The sequence below is a fragment of the Macrobrachium nipponense genome, chromosome 4, assembly GCF_015104395.2.
Source record: "Macrobrachium nipponense isolate FS-2020 chromosome 4, ASM1510439v2, whole genome shotgun sequence".
Classification (NCBI taxonomy): domain Eukaryota; kingdom Metazoa; phylum Arthropoda; class Malacostraca; order Decapoda; family Palaemonidae; genus Macrobrachium; species Macrobrachium nipponense.
Genome location: NC_061100.1, coordinates 19,397,274 through 19,416,367, shown reverse-complemented (window position 1 = coordinate 19,416,367; position 19,094 = coordinate 19,397,274). Strand labels below are relative to the sequence as shown.

The window sequence follows — 19,094 nt, the reverse complement described above, 5'->3', positions numbered from 1 at the left end:
GATTACGAGCCAAGAGTCGAAAAACATTCATTACGAATTAAGCTTATATATATAATATATATAATATAATATACTTAGATATATATATATATATATATATATATATATATATATATATATATATATAGATATAATTTATTAAGTATATATATTATTATATATATCGCTCGTTCGGTTTTCCCATTTAAACTTGCTGGACCCCCAAGTAAGCGGGAATGGAGGAAGAGTAAAGAAAAAAAAAAAAAAAGTGTGTGGCTAGGGGAGGATGGGATGCTGCAAACACACTCTAGTAACGCCTACAGTGCAACACGTCAGGTACACAGACGCCTCTATAGCCCCTTTTTACGGAGTCAAGACGCCTAATCTTCATGAGACTGCACCTTTTTCTCATTATATATTTTGTCATCTCATGCTTGGCTGCGTCACCGCAAACAAGGAGAGTAAGAATGTAAATATTCTCGATTTTAATCGTGTGTTTATTACCTGAAGTAACATTATTATGACAAGGTTTCCATTTATGTACTCTTGGGTAACATTAAAAAAAAGAAAAGAAAAAAAAAAAAACAGCCTTCAAACCCATCCACCCCGTTTTAACAAACTTGTATTTCACTGCGAATTATACACAGCGACAAGCTTATCTTCCACGCATAAAAAAACGGAGCCGACATTGGTTTTTTATGGGCGTGATACTCACAACGGTCGAACAATGGCGGGCGTAGCAGACGGGCGGGTAATTCCAAACCAAATCGTGGTGGCTGACTGACTGTATGGAAATGTTCATGGAACGGGCGCAGTGATTAGGCTGGTTGTGGCAGTGGTAACGTTGGGGGAATTTGGTGTACTTTACAAGTGTATTATAACCAGAAGGACAAGGTAATCTGCGTCGATAATTGGCGATCTGTCAGGTGACGTTCTCTACAGAAGGATCATCAAAGTTACGAGTAACGTGAGTATAATTTTGTGTTTGATTAGATGCTTCTCTTTTCCTGTCTTTTAAGGGGATTCCTAAGCCAGGTATATTAACCAAGGTAAGCACAATAACTTACAAGCCTAAAGAGCGGAATTTAATCTCGATAAATACACATGCTTTCTTCATAGACTTATAGGACTAAACAACCGAATTCAAGCTCGACAAATACATATATACCTCATTCATAAACACGTAACTAATAAGATATACTGCTAAGTAGATAGGTTTTGCTAAACTCTCTCTCTCTTCTCTCTCTCTCTCTCTCTATCTCTCTCTCGTTCTCATCTCTCTCCTCTCTCTCTCTCTATATATATATATATATATATATATATAGATAATATATATATATATATATATATATATATATATATATATATATATATATATATTGGCTGGTAAAAATGTTCTGTTACAACAGAATTCCATCTAATGAAAGGAGCCCATTAAAATACCAAATTATAGAAAGTAAGTACTATATTTCAGAAACTGCTGTCTCTCTCTTCAGGCAGGTAATGAATGAGAAAAATTACAGAAAAGGTGGTATTTATACCAAGAGATCCATCCACAGGTAGCTTTTTTACTGTCACCTCCACTGATAATTCCTCTTTAATATTCTTAAGCGTTGGTTGAAGGAAGATTTTTATGTATATCTGAATCCCATGTTCCATTTGAGATGTTCATTACCTGTCTCTGTTTAACCAAGGCCGATTCTATCGTCTGACTCTTGTACCGGCAGTTGCTGCTATAAATTATACGTGACAAATTCCAGTTTATTCTGTGGTTATGTTCATTTATATGGCTGAAAATACCTGAGTTCTGTTGTCCACACCTAACTGACAGTTTATGTTGTATTAATCTCTGAGGAAGGGATTTTCCTGTAAAACCGATGTAAGATTGGTCACAGTCCAGGCATGGGATTTCGTAAATGCCCGTGTCCTTGGGGGATGTCTTTTGTTGGACGTTAATCAGGGATTTGGCTAAGGTATTTGGGTAAATAAATGCAAAAGGGTTAGATTTTCCGAGAGTTTGTGTTACTGTCTTAATCCTGTCCAGGTGTGGAATTTTTATTTTATTGTTGGGTGTCTCTCTGGTCTTGTCTTGAGTGAGTCGGTAGAAAATTACGTTTGCTTTGTGAATTGCTTTCTCAATTACAATTCGTAAGGCTCGAGCCTTACGAATTTGTTCCCCAGATTTCCTAGAAAAAGAATTTGAACTAATTCGTAAGCAGCTTTCGTCCTTAAGATATCCTGACCATATAATTGAGAAAGCAATTCACAAAGCAAACGTAATTTTCTCTAATGTGTATATATATATATATATATATATATATATATATATATATATATATATATATATATATTTATATATATATATATATACTGTCTCTTTTTTTTATCTGTGGATATGTGTGATAAATGAATCACGTGCTAAAGTGATTATATCATCATATATATATATATATATATATATATATATATATATATATATATATATATATATATATATATATATATATATTATATATATATCATACGACACACTCCTATCTCATGGAAAACAACAAGAAAGAAGACAAACGTTAAAGCGCAACAGAGATGCGAATCTCTCGTCACAGATAAATTTATCGTCTGTTTTTTGTTCACAGTTTCGTGCGACAAGGACTTCCGCTTATACAACAAACTCCTTGTTTTTCTTTTATATTATTCGTGCGCTTGTATCAGAATAACGACTTCCGTTTTAAAAGACAGATCCAGACTCGTTACTGTACATATATTAAAAAAAATGTAAAAAATTAACAATTATACGTGAGTAGTATTTGAACTGTGGTATCAGAGTTTACGAACGAGATACAAAGAGTTGACGTGGAAATAAAAGGGTATTTTTCTAATGATTAATTTTGTTTATATGAAAAACTGTTAATATAAAGTCACTTCCCACGGAATTCTCCAGGTATCGACCCAAGACAAGGTTTGGGTAAAATACTTCACGCTGAAAGGATAGGAACCACTTTTGTTGTCCGTTGAATGGATGTTTCCTTACTGAGAGAAAGACAATGAAAGAACCGAGTCATTTCTGAAGAATTCGGTTTATCCAGCATTCTCTAGGCTAAACCAGCTCTGAATACACACTTGAAAATGAATATAAAATGCGAAGTATGTATGCGACCATTCGTGCCAGGTCATTTGTGTGTGTGTACTTACTTTCTATTGTAAAGTTTTGGACGCAGAAAGTGTATATATGCCTCGTGCAACTGCGCCATTATGCATGCAACCAAACTGCAGGTGAACTTCGTGCAAAATTGTGATGTTAAAGCTTTGACTGAGACTCGATTCATAAGATACCTTTTATCTTTCTTGCGTGACTGGCGAATATGCCTCATGTATGATGTTAGCCAAAACGTTCGAAACGTCACTTATACGAAGAAATTTAAGATTCATCCACTTTAAACGATGAACTTTTGAAACCACTTTGTAATATGAGCTGAATACTGTTACTGCTTTTCCCAGGTAAGAAAAAGTTTATTCCCAGTTTATAGAAATAGTTTATTCTCAGTCTATGAAAATAGTTTATTCCCAGATTAAGGACAGGTTTATTCCCAGATTGTGAAAAGTTTATTCCCAGTTTATGAAAAAGTTTATTCCCAGATTAAGAAAAGGTTTATTCCTAGTTTATGACAACGTTTATTCCCAGATTAAGTAAAATTTTATTCCCAGACTAAGAAAATGCTTAATTCCAGACTAAGAAAAATGTTATTCCCAGATTAAGAAAAATGTCCATTCCAAGATTAAGAAAAAGTTTATTCCCATATTCTGAAAAATAAAATTGATTCCCAGATTGTTTAAAGTTTAGCACCAGATTATGAAAAAAAGAATACTTTATTCCCAGAATACTTGTGAAAAAGCATTTTATTCCCAGAATACAACTTTGTTCTCAAAATATGAAAAAAAAAAATCCTTCCATAATACAAGAAAAAAAAATTTTATTCCTAGAATGTGAAAGAAAAATTTTCTATTAGAAAAACCTTTTCCCAGAATACGAAAAAACTTCTTTTTCCAGAATATGAAAAAATTTCCTTCTCCAGGAATATGAAAAAAACATCCTTTTTCAGAATACGAAAAAACTTCTTTTTCCAGAACACAAAAAACTTCTTTTTCCAGAACACAGAAAAACTTCTTTTTCCAGAATACAAAAAAAGGAACTTATTTTTCAAGAATATGAAAAGATATCTTTTTCCAGAATATGAAAAAACTTCTTTTTCCAGAATTCCCCCCCCCCCCAATTCCAGAATACAAAAAATTCTTTTTCCTGAATAGGAATAAACTTATTTTTCCAGAATTCTATAAAACGTCTTTTTCCAGAATACAAAAAAAAAAAAAAAAAAAAAAAAAAAAAAAAAAAAAAAAACAGTTTTCCAGAATACAAAAATATCTTTTTTATGAACACACACAAAAAAATAGTTTTCTAGAATATAAAAAAATCTTTTACCAGAATACAAAAAAAACTTCTTTTTCCAGAATAAGAAAAACAAATCTTTTTTCTAGAATACAAAAAAAAAAAAAAAAAAATTCCAGAATACAAAAAAATCTTTTACCAGAATACGAAAAAACTTCCTTTTCCAGAATACAAAAAAAAATCTGTTACCAGAATACGAAAAAATTTCTTTTTCCAGAATACAAAAAAATCTTTTTCCTAGAAGACAAAAAATTTCTTTTCCCAGAATACAAAAAAAATCTTTTTTTCTAGAACTAAAAAATTCTCTTTCCAGAATACAAAAAACTTTTTTACACAATACAAAAATTTTTTTCCCCACAATACCAAAAAACACCCTTTTCCAGAATACAGATAAACATTTTATTCCCAGAATGAAAAACAACATTTTTCCCAGCATGGAAAATAATATTTTTCCTACAATTCTTTTCAGAATAAAAAAAAATTATTCCCAGAATAATTTTTTTTTTTTTTAGAATATGAAAAAAACATTTCACTCCTAAAATGCAAAACAACATTTTCCTCGAAAACATAAAAACATTTTTCCTAGAATATTAAACAAAAATTTAATTCCCAGGTTCTGCAAAATAAAAGAAAAAAAATTATTCCCAGAATATGAAAAATCGCTTCTGGAGACGCACATGGATCACAAAACTTCGGCATTCTGGTCCTTCCAGTGACGAAGGCATCTAAGGGCAAGAACTGACCCTTTCAGAAGGATGTGGATTCAACTGCTGACTGCAATGGGCATAGTGTTGATGTATGAAAGCGTCCACGGGATTTATCCCACCAAATCTCCAGGTGAGTTGGAGTACGTATAGCCAGTGGAGTTTTGTTTTAGTTTTTGGACTTTTTATTAACATTACTTTATGATTTTTACTGTACACACACACTATATATATATATATATATATATATATATATATATATATATATATATGATATATATATATATGATATATATATACATATATTATATATATATATATATATATATATATATATATATATATATGTGTGTGTGTGTGTGTGTGTGTGTGTGTGTGTGTACAGTAAACACCGGATTCTTACCTATTCGTGGATTTTTCTGTGGAACCTACCTATAAACTATTCAAGAAAAATTGGGCAATTTGCGGACTTTTCTGTCAATAAACATTCACTAATTAGAGTATATTTTGATGTTATTTTCATGACTAAATACATTTTTATGATACAAAAATGATTTACTAATTTTCAAATGTTGATATTGATTAATACTGTATGTAGTATTAAGTTTAATAAGATTAAATGATGTTAATAAAAATAATTCACTGTCTCTTCCTGAGATGTCCTATTACTGTAGTAATCTTTGAAAATATATGTGTATTATTAATATAATTTCAGTCATCTTAACTGTCAGTACCCTTAAAATATATATACATACATACTTCTAAACCGTTCCAGCCAAAACAAAGAGAGAGAGAGCCGAGAGAGAGAGACGAGAGAGAGCTGAGAGAGAGAAGAGAGAGAGAGAGAGAGAGAGAGAGTTTATTTCTTAATCTCTCAGGAATGTTGAACTTTACTAATGACTGTCAACAAAAAATGCATATATATATATAATATATATATATATATATATATATATATATATATATAGATATATATATATATATATATATTTATTATTTATATAGTAACAGATACACACTGATCATTTAGTTTTGGGTTCTTGTACAAATGGGGAAAAAAAATGTCATTAGAAAACATTACATCTAAATATATCCAATTGCTTTATTCTATTTTACTAAACCACCTTCTCTATCTAGTATTTTATTTTATCCTTATTGTTTTTCTTTTTCAGGAATCGCACTCCTGACTGCAGTCAAAAAAGGTCGCAAAGGGAGACTCGAGAATATATTTAAGCGGCCAAATTTTGATATCAATTATGCAGAAAAAGAGGGTAAGAGCCTATCTCGTCTTTCAGTGGTGTGGATTGAAATTATGTAAAAAAACTATGACAAAAATAATAATATTTATCATCAAAGCTGCCTGTCGCCGGGGAATTCTGTGAAATTGCGCCACTAGTGTTTTCCTGTGCTTTATCTTCCGTGGTGTTCCAATTACTCCAGGTAAACAGGCTCCCATCTTCCTATTCTACGCTCGAAAAAGAAATTATTTGTTTTCAGTCATCAAACCAGTTTGTGAGCTTGTCAGTTTTGTCCGCCATGCTCTTAATTTTCATATATTTTCATTTGGTTAGCTAGACAGGAATCTGGTTTTGTAAGAGGGGAGATATTTCTTTGTGAATGATTACTACCTGATATGAAATGTCCTCTGCTACTAAAATATTCCTTTTACTATAGAAATTTTGAGATGCTTCATGAAAACTTCACTATTCAAAGACCATTTTTCTACTATTTTCATATTCTTATACGTGGAATTGTGTCCGCAGCATGTTTTGGTAGGGATGACAAATCCACTGAAATCTCCATTTATAAAAAGTATGATCCATACTTTGAACTCTCAGAAGGCCAGCAATGTTTACTCACAAAATTCTAATCCTCTCTAGGAAGGTATCGCGGATACACAGCTCTGATTTGGGCGGCAGAGATGAACAGCATAGACATCGTGCAAAGTCTGCTGGAGAGAGGGGCCAACATAAATCACAAAAGTTATTTTGGTAAGCACTGTAAGGACACATAATATTACTATATCATGAAAGGGGGCAAATCTTGAAGGGGTTTACATATGAAAGTACATAAAGAACATTCTCTTAGTTTGGATGATTTTTTACTCTTATTTTTATTTCATGGATGAAATCTAAGTAAATTAGTAAGTAATTATAGCCCTTACAAAAGTATCAGTCTTTTATAGCTTGCATTATATCTTATAAGTTACAAAAATTTTTTTTATGATTTTTTGAAATTATACAAGTGCTTCTATAACAAATTACATAATCATGATTAGTGATTTAAAGTTCAATCAATGAACAATGGATTTTGATATGCGAGGGACTCTGGATTTTGCTAAGGTAAAGTTAGTTTATCTACACCGAATAGCCGGAAAATGGCTAAAATTTGAGGTGGAACCTAGGTCATTACTATAATCATGGTCCAAAAAGTGCAAACACTTGTGTTAACGTAACTTATGAACATCACCCACATGCTTAGTAAACTTCTATACGCTGAAATAACCACAAATTTTGCAATATAGAGAAAACGGAGCAGAGAAGTATGGGAAAATACTGATAAAAACAACACAAAGATAAATAAGCATACAAATTACCACATGTACAAATGCTCAGGAACTGCAAAATGATTAAGAAAAATGGGGCATAATCTCCAAGTGCTGTTGCAAAAGCAGTACCTCTCTAATCTCAAACAAACTGAGGAAGAACTGATGATTCAACTAAATTTCTCTCTTATCTCCTAAGGTTACAGGGTCTAAGCATCAAGCTAAACAGAATTAAAATTTCAGAAAATATTGGTGCAGATTTTTTGGTTTATTTTCATATTGTCTCATGTTTACTTGGCCGATGAGAAAAATCAAGACTGTCAGGGAACAAATTTCTCTTTTAAATCTTACATAATTTATTTAATTTTTATGCAAAATCTACTTTTTAAAATCAGCCAAATGTTTTGCTTTTACAGGTGAAACAGCAGCGTACATTGCAGCTAAAAAGGGGTCATTAGAAATTTTGAAATTGTTGTTGGAGAATGGAGCGAATCCTAATGTTCCAGCAGCTGAGGGTAAGTTCATTTGATGAACCAATCACTATAGGTGCAAAGTCTTATTTGCAATATTCTCTCTCTCTCTCAACTGAGACTTCAAAACTAGACAATGGACATAAAGAAACCTGAAAAAAGTGACTAAGAAAGTAGTATAAGGTTTTCTCAAAGAAAATATCAGGTAAAATTAATACTCTCCACTCTTGCACTTTCTCTGATCCCTGTAACCTTCTATCTCTGAGTTGACAGATCTATTATGATCTTTGGGACTAGGCCTCAGCTCTTTAACACCTCCTATGGTGTCCCTTTGTCATTTTGTTATAACAGTAAGTCTAAATGTAATGGTTTAGGAATCAATCATACTTGTTCCGTATTAATAAAGGTTTACGAAAAACGTGAGATCAAATAAGGCACTGGAAGAGAAATGGCATTATTTACATCTCTAAAAGAATTATTCATTTACATTCACCTGAACACAGGTTACACAGCTTTACTGCAGGCTACGTGGCATCGTTCTCTACAGATGGTCAATGAATTACTTGCAAAAGAAGCCAATCCAAACTATCAGACACCAAGCAGCCGTAAGTCTTTCAAGAATTACTAATAAATTTTAGTGGTGATTTTAGATGTTTTGTAAATGAATGAAGCAATTGTGATTCTCATTGTTGTAATTCACTATAACCAGGTAAAATGATATTGTTAAGATACAATAAAGTTTTGTACATACTTACCTGGCAGATATATACTTAGCTATAGACTCCGTCGTCCCCGACAGAAATTCGAATTTCGCGGCACACGCTGCAGGTAGGTCAGGTGATCTACCGCCCCTGCCGCTGGGTGGCAGGAATAGGAACGATTACCGTTCTAGAACCAGATTTTCTCTTCCACCTGTCTCCTGAGGGGAGGTTGGGTGGGCCATCAATCGTATATATCTGCCAGGTAAGTATGTACAAAACTTTATTGTATCTTAACAATATCATTTTTGTACATGGAACTTACCCAGCAGATATATACTTAGCTGATTGACACCCTTGGTGGTGGGAAAGAGACAACTATTTACTGAATAGACAGGTAAACAACATACGTTGTAGGTAATAAATAAATAAAACCTTGGTTCCTACTTGATCAGGCGGAAGCCTCCATGGCTAATGCCTAGGAATCTGCTTCGCCTCAAGAGCCTCAGCGAGGATGTGACCTATGGCTAAGAGTTCTTGTGGGTCTGTCGATGGGGTCTTATCCATTTACTCGACAGAGCTCTTACATGACAATATGCCTATGCCTAGTGGCATTAATTAAGGAGCACAACACCGATCCCGATCACCTGATCCTAACACGAGGGTTAGTGCTTAAGTTGAAAAGAGTTATCTACAAACTCCTTTCAAACAACCCAAAGAAAAAAACACGACGTTAAATAAAATTTAACTCACTAGTTAAGGATCAGTATCTGCTCCCTATCCCAGCAATGTATCCGCAGACACGTATCAACCAAGAGAGAAGGATCCCTCGAAGGTTATCTTGACATCCTTCGGATAATGGGAAGTCAACACAAGAGTTGCATCTCCCGTATGTGACAGCTAATATGTCCTTATGACATATTGTTAGGGAAAAAGAACAAGAATTCGGAAAAGCTCGCACTTCATGCGCTTTTAATTCTCAGCTGTTTGAAGGAATCATCAATGCACTTATCAAGTGCTTAGGAGATCACAATGTCTCAAAGAAGGCCAGGGCGTTCTTTGATATAGATCTCTTCTGGGTGAAGCCTGGAGCCTGGCTAGCGCTTGGCAGGAGCCTAGCGCCTGTCTAGCGCCTGTCTAGCGCCTCGCGCCTGGCTGGAGCCTTGCGCCTGAATGGCGCCTAGAGCCTGGCTGGAGCCTCGCGCCTAGATGGCGCCTTGCGCCTGGCTGGTGCCTCGCGCCTGGCTGGTGCCTGATTGGCTCCTCCTTCCTGGCTAGCGCCTCGCGCCTGGCTGGAGCCTTGCGTCTGGCTGGTGCCTTGCGCCTGGAAGGCACCTGGAGCCTGGCAGAAGACTTCATGATTACTGTCTATGAGTCTGCATGCCTCAAGAGATTCAGCGAGGTAGGGACCTCATGACTGACAAACCCTTCTGGATCATGTCAATGGGGGCTAGCCCGCTTACACGACAGAGCCTTCTCGGATCGTGCCAATGGGGGCTGACCCACTTACATGGCAGAGCCTTACCTGTATCATATCAATGGGGACTGAGCCCTCTTACCATGACAGAGCTTTAGGTTTCTCTTTACTGGAAGGAGCCTTGCGTCTGGATGGATCCTCAATCTGACTGGAGCTAGCCTTGAAGGAGCCTGGCACCTGGATGGCGCCTGGCTGGCTTCTAGAGCCTGGCTGGCTCCTAGAGCCTGGCTGGCTCCTAGAGCCTGGCTGGCTCCTAGAGCCTGGCTGGCTTCTAGAGCCTGCCTGGCTCCTAGAGCCTGGCTGGCTCCTAGCGCCTGGCGGCGGCTCTAGAGCATGGCTGGCTCCTAGAGCCTGGCTGGCTCCTAGAGCCTGGCTGGCTCCTAGAGCTGGCTGGCTCCTAGAGCCTGGTTGGCTCCTAGAGCCTGGCTGGCTCCTAGAGCCTGGCTGGCTCCTAGAGCTGGCTGGCTCCTAGAGCCTGGGTGGCTCCTAGAGCCCCTGGTTGGTCCTGAGCCTGGCTGGCTCCTAGAGCCTGGCTGGCTCCTAGAGCCGGCTGGCGCCTCGCGCCTGGCTTGGCTCCTCCACACTTGCTGGAGCTTCGAGCTTGGAAGAGTCTCTAGGCTGTCTGACGATGTCCACATCGGACACTCTTATATCTGTCCGATTTGTTCGCCTCTGGCGCATTTGCGCCAGGTTGGAGGCCCGCTCCTTCTCAGTATCCGACCATGACAGAGTTCCTTGGAACTGTTCCGCCTCTGGCGTTTTTCGCCTGTATTGGCATTTGGCGCTTGGCTGGCGCTACATTGTCCGAGAGTCCTGAACAACCACATATTTATCAGGAGACTGGAGAAGGGTGGAAGAAATTCTTCCCCTTTGAGCTTTTGGCCCCTGGCAAGGGGAGGTGATTTAGTCAGCTACAACCCCCAGTAGACGACAGGATATCTAACAACACGAGAGAGAGTCGTTCCTCCGAGGAGGATCCTTCGTGAAGCACTTCTTTTGCTAACGAGATCTCTTCTTACATGTTGATAGAGGTTCCTCGTTGCAGAATCTTCCCTATCCTTGCCCGAAGGAAGGGAAGGAGTCTGGAAGTCGAAGGAGACTCTGAGCTGAAATTGGGCGGAACCCTGATTTCTAGCTCTTATTGTATCCTTCTGAATACCTTCTGGGAAGCATTTTGAGCCCTCATCGCACCCCGAAGACTCTGTAGGCAAACGTTTAAACCATCTCTTCTTCTGTAGATGAAAATGTAAGTACCCTGCCTGGGCAACTAAACTTCTCTCTGAAAGCGTTGCGTCAGGAATAGAGGGATTTATTTCTTTTGCCAGACATACTATGCTGGCAAGAACCCATTGCCGAGTCTCCATTGAATCTGATGCGAGATTCCAATGCACAAAAAATTCACTTGTCTTCTTGGTCGTTTAGGGTTAAGAGAAACAAAGAATTCCTTCATAAACTTCCTCAAAGAAGTTAGATGAGGAGCAGTTCCATTTTGTCGGAACACGGAATCTGTGGCCACAAAAAAAAAAAATCCCATTCGAAGTACATGATATCCTACTCTTGTCGTATTGCGGTATCGTATAAGATCCCGAAGATTCTTAATCCTCTGTTATCTCTAATTCCCTTTGTAGAGACAGAGTATGGCCTTTTACTGCGTTCTTTGATAGCAGATATATACATAGGTGATTCTTCCCTCTGAAAGTGAAGAAAAAACCTCGCTATGTGGTTCACAGAGGTATCGGAAGAGGACAGTTTCCTCATTCCATCTAGCACGATCTGCAGCAATTCTATGTCTTAGCCATGACTATTGTCATTTACCTTGAAAAAACCTCTCATTCATGTCCACTTCTGGTCAGTCTGCACGCGGACAGACTCAGAGTGGAGAGAGGTTTTATAGGTCTATTTATAATAGATTCTGATAGAATATCCAGATACTCTTGGAAAAGCCTTACGAAACATGCTGTGAGAAGAACGTGACTTCTGTGAATCCAACCTCTCTAAGGCCAAAATGAGGCATACATCCTCTCTTCCTTTGACGCCCAATTATCTTAATATCTGTTAAGAATTTATAACTAGGGGAAAAAAGGCTAAAGTTTATTCCCCTTCTTTAAATTTAAAGATGTCTTATATTGCTACCTCTCTTGTTCGAGGAAAAAGAAGCAGTCTAAAGGAAGCCTGTTCGTCTTCTACCTTACAAAGAGATCTATGAAGAAGACTTTCCGCAGGTTCTCACAACTCTTTTCAATAAATGTTAGACATACGTTAACAGTTATTATCTTCGATCGAGAAGGTTCTCACGGACATGCAAAATCTTGCATCGAACCTCTTAAGGATCATTACGTTCCGTGTCTGTTCCCAAATAGGTTCTCTTTTGTTAACGCGAACCGGGGCGAAAAAAGAGATTCTCGATGCTCTTTGCGATATGAGAGTGTCGTGGAATTGGCCTAAGTGATTAAAATAAATCATTTCATCATTCCTTGTAAGCGACCCCTTTTCGATTAAATGGGTAACGAAATCAGGAACGAATCTTGCCGTTACCGAGCCTGCTGTCCGAGAGGCTACTGGACTCTTAGGTTAATAACTCGCTAAAACGAGAAAATATCTTGGATGGTGCTTCTGGCACAATTTGCGCCAGGCTGGCGCTTCCTTCTAGTTCTTTTAGGTTATGTGCCATAACATCTATGCCTTTATGGTAACCCGACATCCTTCACATGTTAATTCCGTTCTTAGTGGGAAAAAACTTTTATATACTGTAGTATAGTTCCATTCAGGGAAACAACTTCTGCCACTAAGAGAAGTTTCCCATCCGACTCACCCAACTTCTCTTGAGCAATATCCGAATTTAAAAAGGTTGTGTGCGTTTCTCGAAAGGATGAGAGAATTATATATATCGCGCGCTGCCGTATTAGAATCCTTTATAATACTGTCACATTGTGGTAAACAGCATTAATCTAGGAAACCTTTGTAAGGATACTAGGAATTCTGTAGTTAACCTCGGTATGTGCATAAGACTTGACCATACCGTAGTCTTAAAGTGAATTCTCTACTACATTCATCTTCTCACTAAGCATGTACTCTAATAAGCCCATGCTTTCGTAAGCATGAGAGCATTATACAATATAGAGTTTCGCTGCGTTAGAATCCTTTAAAAATGTTACCTACGGTAAACAGCATTGAAATGTAATATCTTTCTTATTGAAAGCTATTTAGCCAAAGGCAGACAATATTTTATTTATGTTTGCTTAACTATCCCCTCAATCCGAGGCTAAAACCACGATTGTAGGGGAGAGACACGTTATTCATTCCATCCCGCAGGAGAGAGACATGTTACCGCCCACTCATGACCGACACCTACATGATACTGCGTTGGTGCCTAAGCGATAGCAGTCTCGTTAGCCGACTGGCCTTACTCTTCCAGAGTTGCCAGCTACTCCATTTAATAAAGGAATCTTATAACATTATTATCGAACTTCAGGAAGTTCTTATAATGCATATCTAAGCGAAACAAGACTTCGATAAATCTAGAAGCTAAGTAGGTGTTGTCTTAACAATCCCTTTAAGCATAGTCCTTCCTAGGAAATTCCTGGAAGGATACTGGTAATTGAGTTGCTCAGCAAAGAAGTAACTACGGTATGTGCTTATGATTTGCCGTATCGTAGGATCATACAGCAGATACTCTACTACACTTCCTTTCCCTGCCGAGGCAGATAGAGAAAGGATATTCTTGCGCCTGGATCCTTGCACCTAGCGCCTGGAATGTCCCGCGCGCCTCGGAAGTTCCGCGCGCTAGAAAGGAGACTCGCTCCTGGAACGTTCCGCTTGCGTGGAAGGTCCCGTGCGCCCTGACAGTTCCGAGAGCCTACTAGACCCCTTTTAGAAAGAGCCTCTTGCCCGGAAAACGTTCAATGGAAGGATCGTTCTGATTGCCACTCTACTGTAAGGCTCCTTGCTCTAGCGAGGTCTGTTTTTCTGGCGCAATTTGCGCCAGGCTGGCGCTTCGTCTCTTTGAAGGCGCCTTGCGCCAAGAAAAATTTTCTAGAACGCGGCTCGCGTTTGGTTGTAGGAACGCGGCTCGCGCTAGTCTGTTAGCTGGAACGCGCCTCGCTGCTGGCTATAGGAACGTACCTCACGCTAGCTTGCTGGCAACGCCAGGCTATTCATTGGCAGGCGGCCCCCCCTGGTTTTTTTTTCTTGCTCAGTGTTCTCTTAGTTTTCAGAGAACGCGCTAGATCACTCCAAACATACATTCTTCGTCTTTTCGGATGTAAGATGAAGAGACGCACTTTTTTAAAGATGCCTTATCAATGGCTATCCTTGGCAGTCTGGGACGTTCTACAGAACCTGCCGAGGGGACGCCTGACCGGTGGGGGTTCTCCCTAACCTTCCTGCGGCTGTCGACTTTCCTCCTCCACTGTGGTCTGGGAGTTTGGAAGAGGTCTAGGCCTGGAAGCGCTACGGAGCCGATCAGACGCACCCTCCACTGCACTGGGAACACTATATTCACTTCTTACCTTTTTAGAGCTCGCCTTTTGAGCTCCATCCATTTATCTTCAAATTTGCACATATGAATTTGTAGATTCTGTGGAGTAAGAAGGTGATGAGGATGCAACAACTACTAGAATTGTCAATACTCTAACTGCTCGTTAGTACGAGAGCTCTTAAAGCTTCTAAAGGAAGCGTATCTAGTTATATGCTTTCTGACTTCCTAAAGTAGGAAGTTAGATCTTATATTTCCTTCATCAAGTTCTAACACTTATACACGTATTAGTGAAAAAAAAAAAAAAAAAAAATCAATATTTCCCTTATTGCAAAAAATAAGTGTCTACCGAAAAATTCGGTAGTTTCACGTAATATATTCTTCGAAATTTCGAAGCCAAATTCATTAAAAAGTTAATAAAAGCGTATGCCAAACCAAAGACCCAGTACTTCCCTGCAAAAGACAGCCCAGAAGGTCGATGGCGATGAAAAAACGAAAATCAAGTCAGGAGGTAGCAACAACGTATGTTGACACTACCGCGACAGAGAAAATCTGTTTCTAGAACGGTAATCGTTCCTATTCCTGCCACCCAGCGGCAGGGGCGGTAGATCACCTGACCTACCTGCAGCGTGTGCCGCGAAATTCGAATTTCTGTCGGGGACGACGGAGTCTATAGCTAAGTATATATCTGCTGGGTAAGTTCCATGTACAAAAACTAATTATAAAGAATATACTTAAGAACATTCCGTATGTGTGTACTAGAGGTGTATTATTTATCCAAATGTGTCTATAAAAACAGACTATAGAATCAGCAGGACATTTTTTCAGGTTCTACATGAATCCACCATATAACAGTATGTTATAGGGATCATGTTTGTTCAGCTCATATTTCCTATGTAAGCCTACACTGTACTATTTGTCTTTCTCATGATAAATGTTTTGTATCTACTTATTACTACAAGTTTATAACACTTAAATTGATAATAACAGCATTTGGAGTTTGAGCACAAATGCTGGAGATGCTTTGTATCAGCAATGAAAATGTGCTTCCTTGAAGACACTATGTCTACGCAACTTTTCATATTAAAATGAAAAACATGCACTGCATCCTTTTAGAAAAATAGGCTATGCATAAATTTTGGGTCTTCTCATGAAAGCAGAATACTTTCCTGTTGGAAAAATTCACATGCCAAATTCTTAAAATGGCATCAACATTGATTATTTATATGTCTTACTGTGCTCAGACTATATATATGGCTTCATTTGTAGGTTATTTTGCTCTTTACTTGGCAACTAGACACAATGAGCGACAAATAATGGAGGCCTTGATAAACGCTGGTGCTAATGTTAATCTTCAAACTTCATGGGGTAAGCAGTCATATTTTCTGTTGTGTCTAACTAATATTGAATATTTTGTAGAACCCTCCAAAGAATAGATTTTTATAGAAAAGAAAGGTCAAGTGAAAAAAATTAAAAATACTGAAACAAGAGATACTTTTCATGTAATCACAGGTTTAAGTAGTTTTTTCGTCTGAACTTTTGTACTTCCTGTAGCAAAAGTCTTGTATATATGCTAACATGCTTTTTTATTCACTAAAAGGTGTCACAGCTTTGCAAACTGCAACAATATGGGGACACATGAAAGCAACCAAAATACTTATCGAGGCTGGAGCTGACCCAAACTTACTTAACATTTACAGTAAGGAATTTGAAAGTATTTGAATACAATAATTATTGTATGATGCTATACAATCAAGTATTGTTCAATAATATATGTACTTCATTAAGGTATTTTTCTTAATATTTAATTTGCATACCAATGCATATAATCATATAAATATTGTAAAAGGATTTTTGACCCAGTTTATGACGCAGAGTATCTCTTCTTATCAAGAAAGTCATTCATATGGTAATGGATATTACTGATGCTTCCTTTTGCCATTAATTCTGATTCCAATATCCTCTTTCAAACTTATATAAAAAAACATTCCACTTAATGTATATTATCAATCCAGAAATATTTTTGTCCCCTTTTTCTTTGAAATGCACATTTCATTATGGCATTCTGGGATTTGCTAAAATTTCCTCAAACTTCATGATATCATTAACACAGACGCAGCTATTTTATTTTATGACAGATCAAACAGCACTCATGAAAGCATCTATCTATGGACATGGAACGATATTACAAGAACTAATATATGTTGGGGCTCAACTTGACTTGCAGGATAAAGATGGTAAGTTTCTAGCAACACACACACTCATGAGTGTGAGTACATATTGGTTTATTATTAGATGCAAGTTGCTCAACGGCTACCAGTAATGTCATGCATTGCACAAAAATGTTTTTGAAAAAATGGGGAGAATATACAGTGAGGTAAGTCTTCAAGGTATGGGCAAGAATTTATTCAAAGATCTGAGAAAACGAAGCGCATCTATATTCTATGCAAAACTGAAATGTATATGCATAAGCATGATTGCACGCCTACTTAAGACATCAGCATTTCATAATAAACACATTTATTCAAGATAATTTTATCTCAACACATCAGAATTTGGAGTATTGTATCATGATTGCTTGAGTCTATTTAAGATAATATTTGCCATTGCACTATCCCAAAAGTATTTTCACTTGTTGACCAGGATGTACTGCGATGATATGGGCCAGCAAGAGAGGGCATAGCACGGTAATTACTAAGCTGTTAGAAGCAGGTGCTGATCCCCAAATACAGGATAACAATGGTAAGAACAGTCTGGGATTTTCAACAGCAAGTAGCACAATTCACTACCAGTTTTCTCTATTTCTTACAGTTTCATAAGTTAGTCTTCAAAATAATCAATCTGTAAAGGATGAAATGAAATGGTAGTATTCTGTAAAAGCTAACCTATGTCAATTATTTTTAGAGTTGTATTTGTTCTAAGCATTATCCCCTTCTCCAGGAAGAACAAGTTTACAATGGGCAAGAAGGAATGGTCATCTAAGAGCTGTCAAAGTACTGAAAAAACATCCATGTTCAGGTACGAATTAATATTTCAGGCAATTTTTTTTCAAAAGTATGTGATTTCATAAAGATGACAATTTTGAGACAGGAATAGCATGAAGTAGTCTAACTACAGGCAAGTTATCTATACGGAGGTTAGTAGTAATACTTTATCATTACCTATATATTACCTCCTACATACAGGTAATGTTAGTCTTCAGTGACCAGCTGTTATAATGCCTTACACCGTATATAAGTGACATTGTTAATTGATACAGTAATTAAATTGGAATAACCCTGTTTTTAATCTTATTTCCAACTAGCGTTGTCATAAAAGCTGTGTGTACATAGTGTCAGATGAATGGGATGCATTAGTTTATGGAACATGTAAAAAAAATAAAAAATAACAGTACAGTACAAGGTTAAGCTACCTTACAATATTACATGGATCAATAGAACATTTCTGCTTAGATCATTTTATTGCAGTCTCCAGTTTTACTACTTTTGGTTGTTTCTATATTGAAATGAAAGCCAATTCCATCCAAGTACTTGTGCTTCCCTTTGAATGCATGTGTCAGAAAACAAGAGTATTATTAAAGATGATCTGTGACACACAAACCATTCACATACTGACCATATCTACAACAATATGGACCGAGAATAGTTTTCCTGTGTCTAAAAAGATTGGTCATTTAAAGGCACACTATAAACAGCCAGCCAAGACTGACTGTAGCTTGAACAATCACTTTTTAGCCAACAACTTTGTTTAACAATGTGTAGAGGTATTTCAGCTCTTTTATGCTTTACTACTAAGTTGAAATATGTACTATTGCATGAATCATTAATTAATCTTAGCATAAATGGGTCCCAGGGCACTGGCTACTATGTAACCAATATCTGTAAAACATTATTAAAGTCAAGAGAAAAAATTGATTGACGTTATCTTCTTACAGAAAATACTGTGGAGAATGCGGTTCTCTGCCAGCGCTCATCGTCAACAACTGAAGCACCAGAAATAATTCACATACACACACTTCATTCTTCTTCCCCTACACCTACAACCACAGATGAAACACAAGTTGATGAGCACTTTGAAACAACACCATCTTTATATAAGCCATCACCCATCACTGAAGCAGTACTGCACACAAGCAAGAATCCTGAGAGGTCAAGTTCAAAGTATGGTCCCCCTCCATCTTATGTGATAATATGTTCTGCAAAACCACCTTTGACACTAAATATCAACATCATGGTATTTTCTTGTTTATTACACTGGCATACATTGGGGGCTTGTATGTTTCAATGATAGCATATTTATAAAT

At 37.2% G+C, this 19,094-nt stretch overlaps 1 protein-coding gene across 1 annotated transcript; it reads left to right on the top strand.

Moving 5' to 3' along the window:
- The first annotated feature begins 4,667 nt into the window (after window positions 1-4,667).
- On the top strand, window positions 4,668-19,094 carry LOC135210748 (ankyrin homolog). The gene is made up of 11 exons (XM_064243577.1): window positions 4,668-5,260; window positions 6,300-6,398; window positions 7,008-7,118; window positions 8,089-8,187; window positions 8,646-8,747; window positions 16,061-16,159; window positions 16,392-16,490; window positions 16,930-17,028; window positions 17,435-17,533; window positions 17,732-17,809; window positions 18,726-19,094. The coding sequence occupies exons 1-11, from the start codon at window positions 5,179-5,181 to the stop codon at window positions 19,076-19,078; spliced, it is 1,320 nt and encodes a 439-aa protein (XP_064099647.1). The 5' UTR covers window positions 4,668-5,178; the 3' UTR covers window positions 19,079-19,094.

Coding starts and splice junctions, on each gene's coding strand:
- LOC135210748 (XM_064243577.1), top strand. CDS start 5,179: ATGTGGATTCAACTGCTGACTGCAATGGGCATAGTGTTGATGTATGAA. Junction 6,399..7,007: donor CAATTATGCAGAAAAAGAGG/GTAAGAGCCTAT, acceptor AATCCTCTCTAG/GAAGGTATCGCGGATACACA. Junction 7,119..8,088: donor AAATCACAAAAGTTATTTTG/GTAAGCACTGTA, acceptor TTGCTTTTACAG/GTGAAACAGCAGCGTACATT.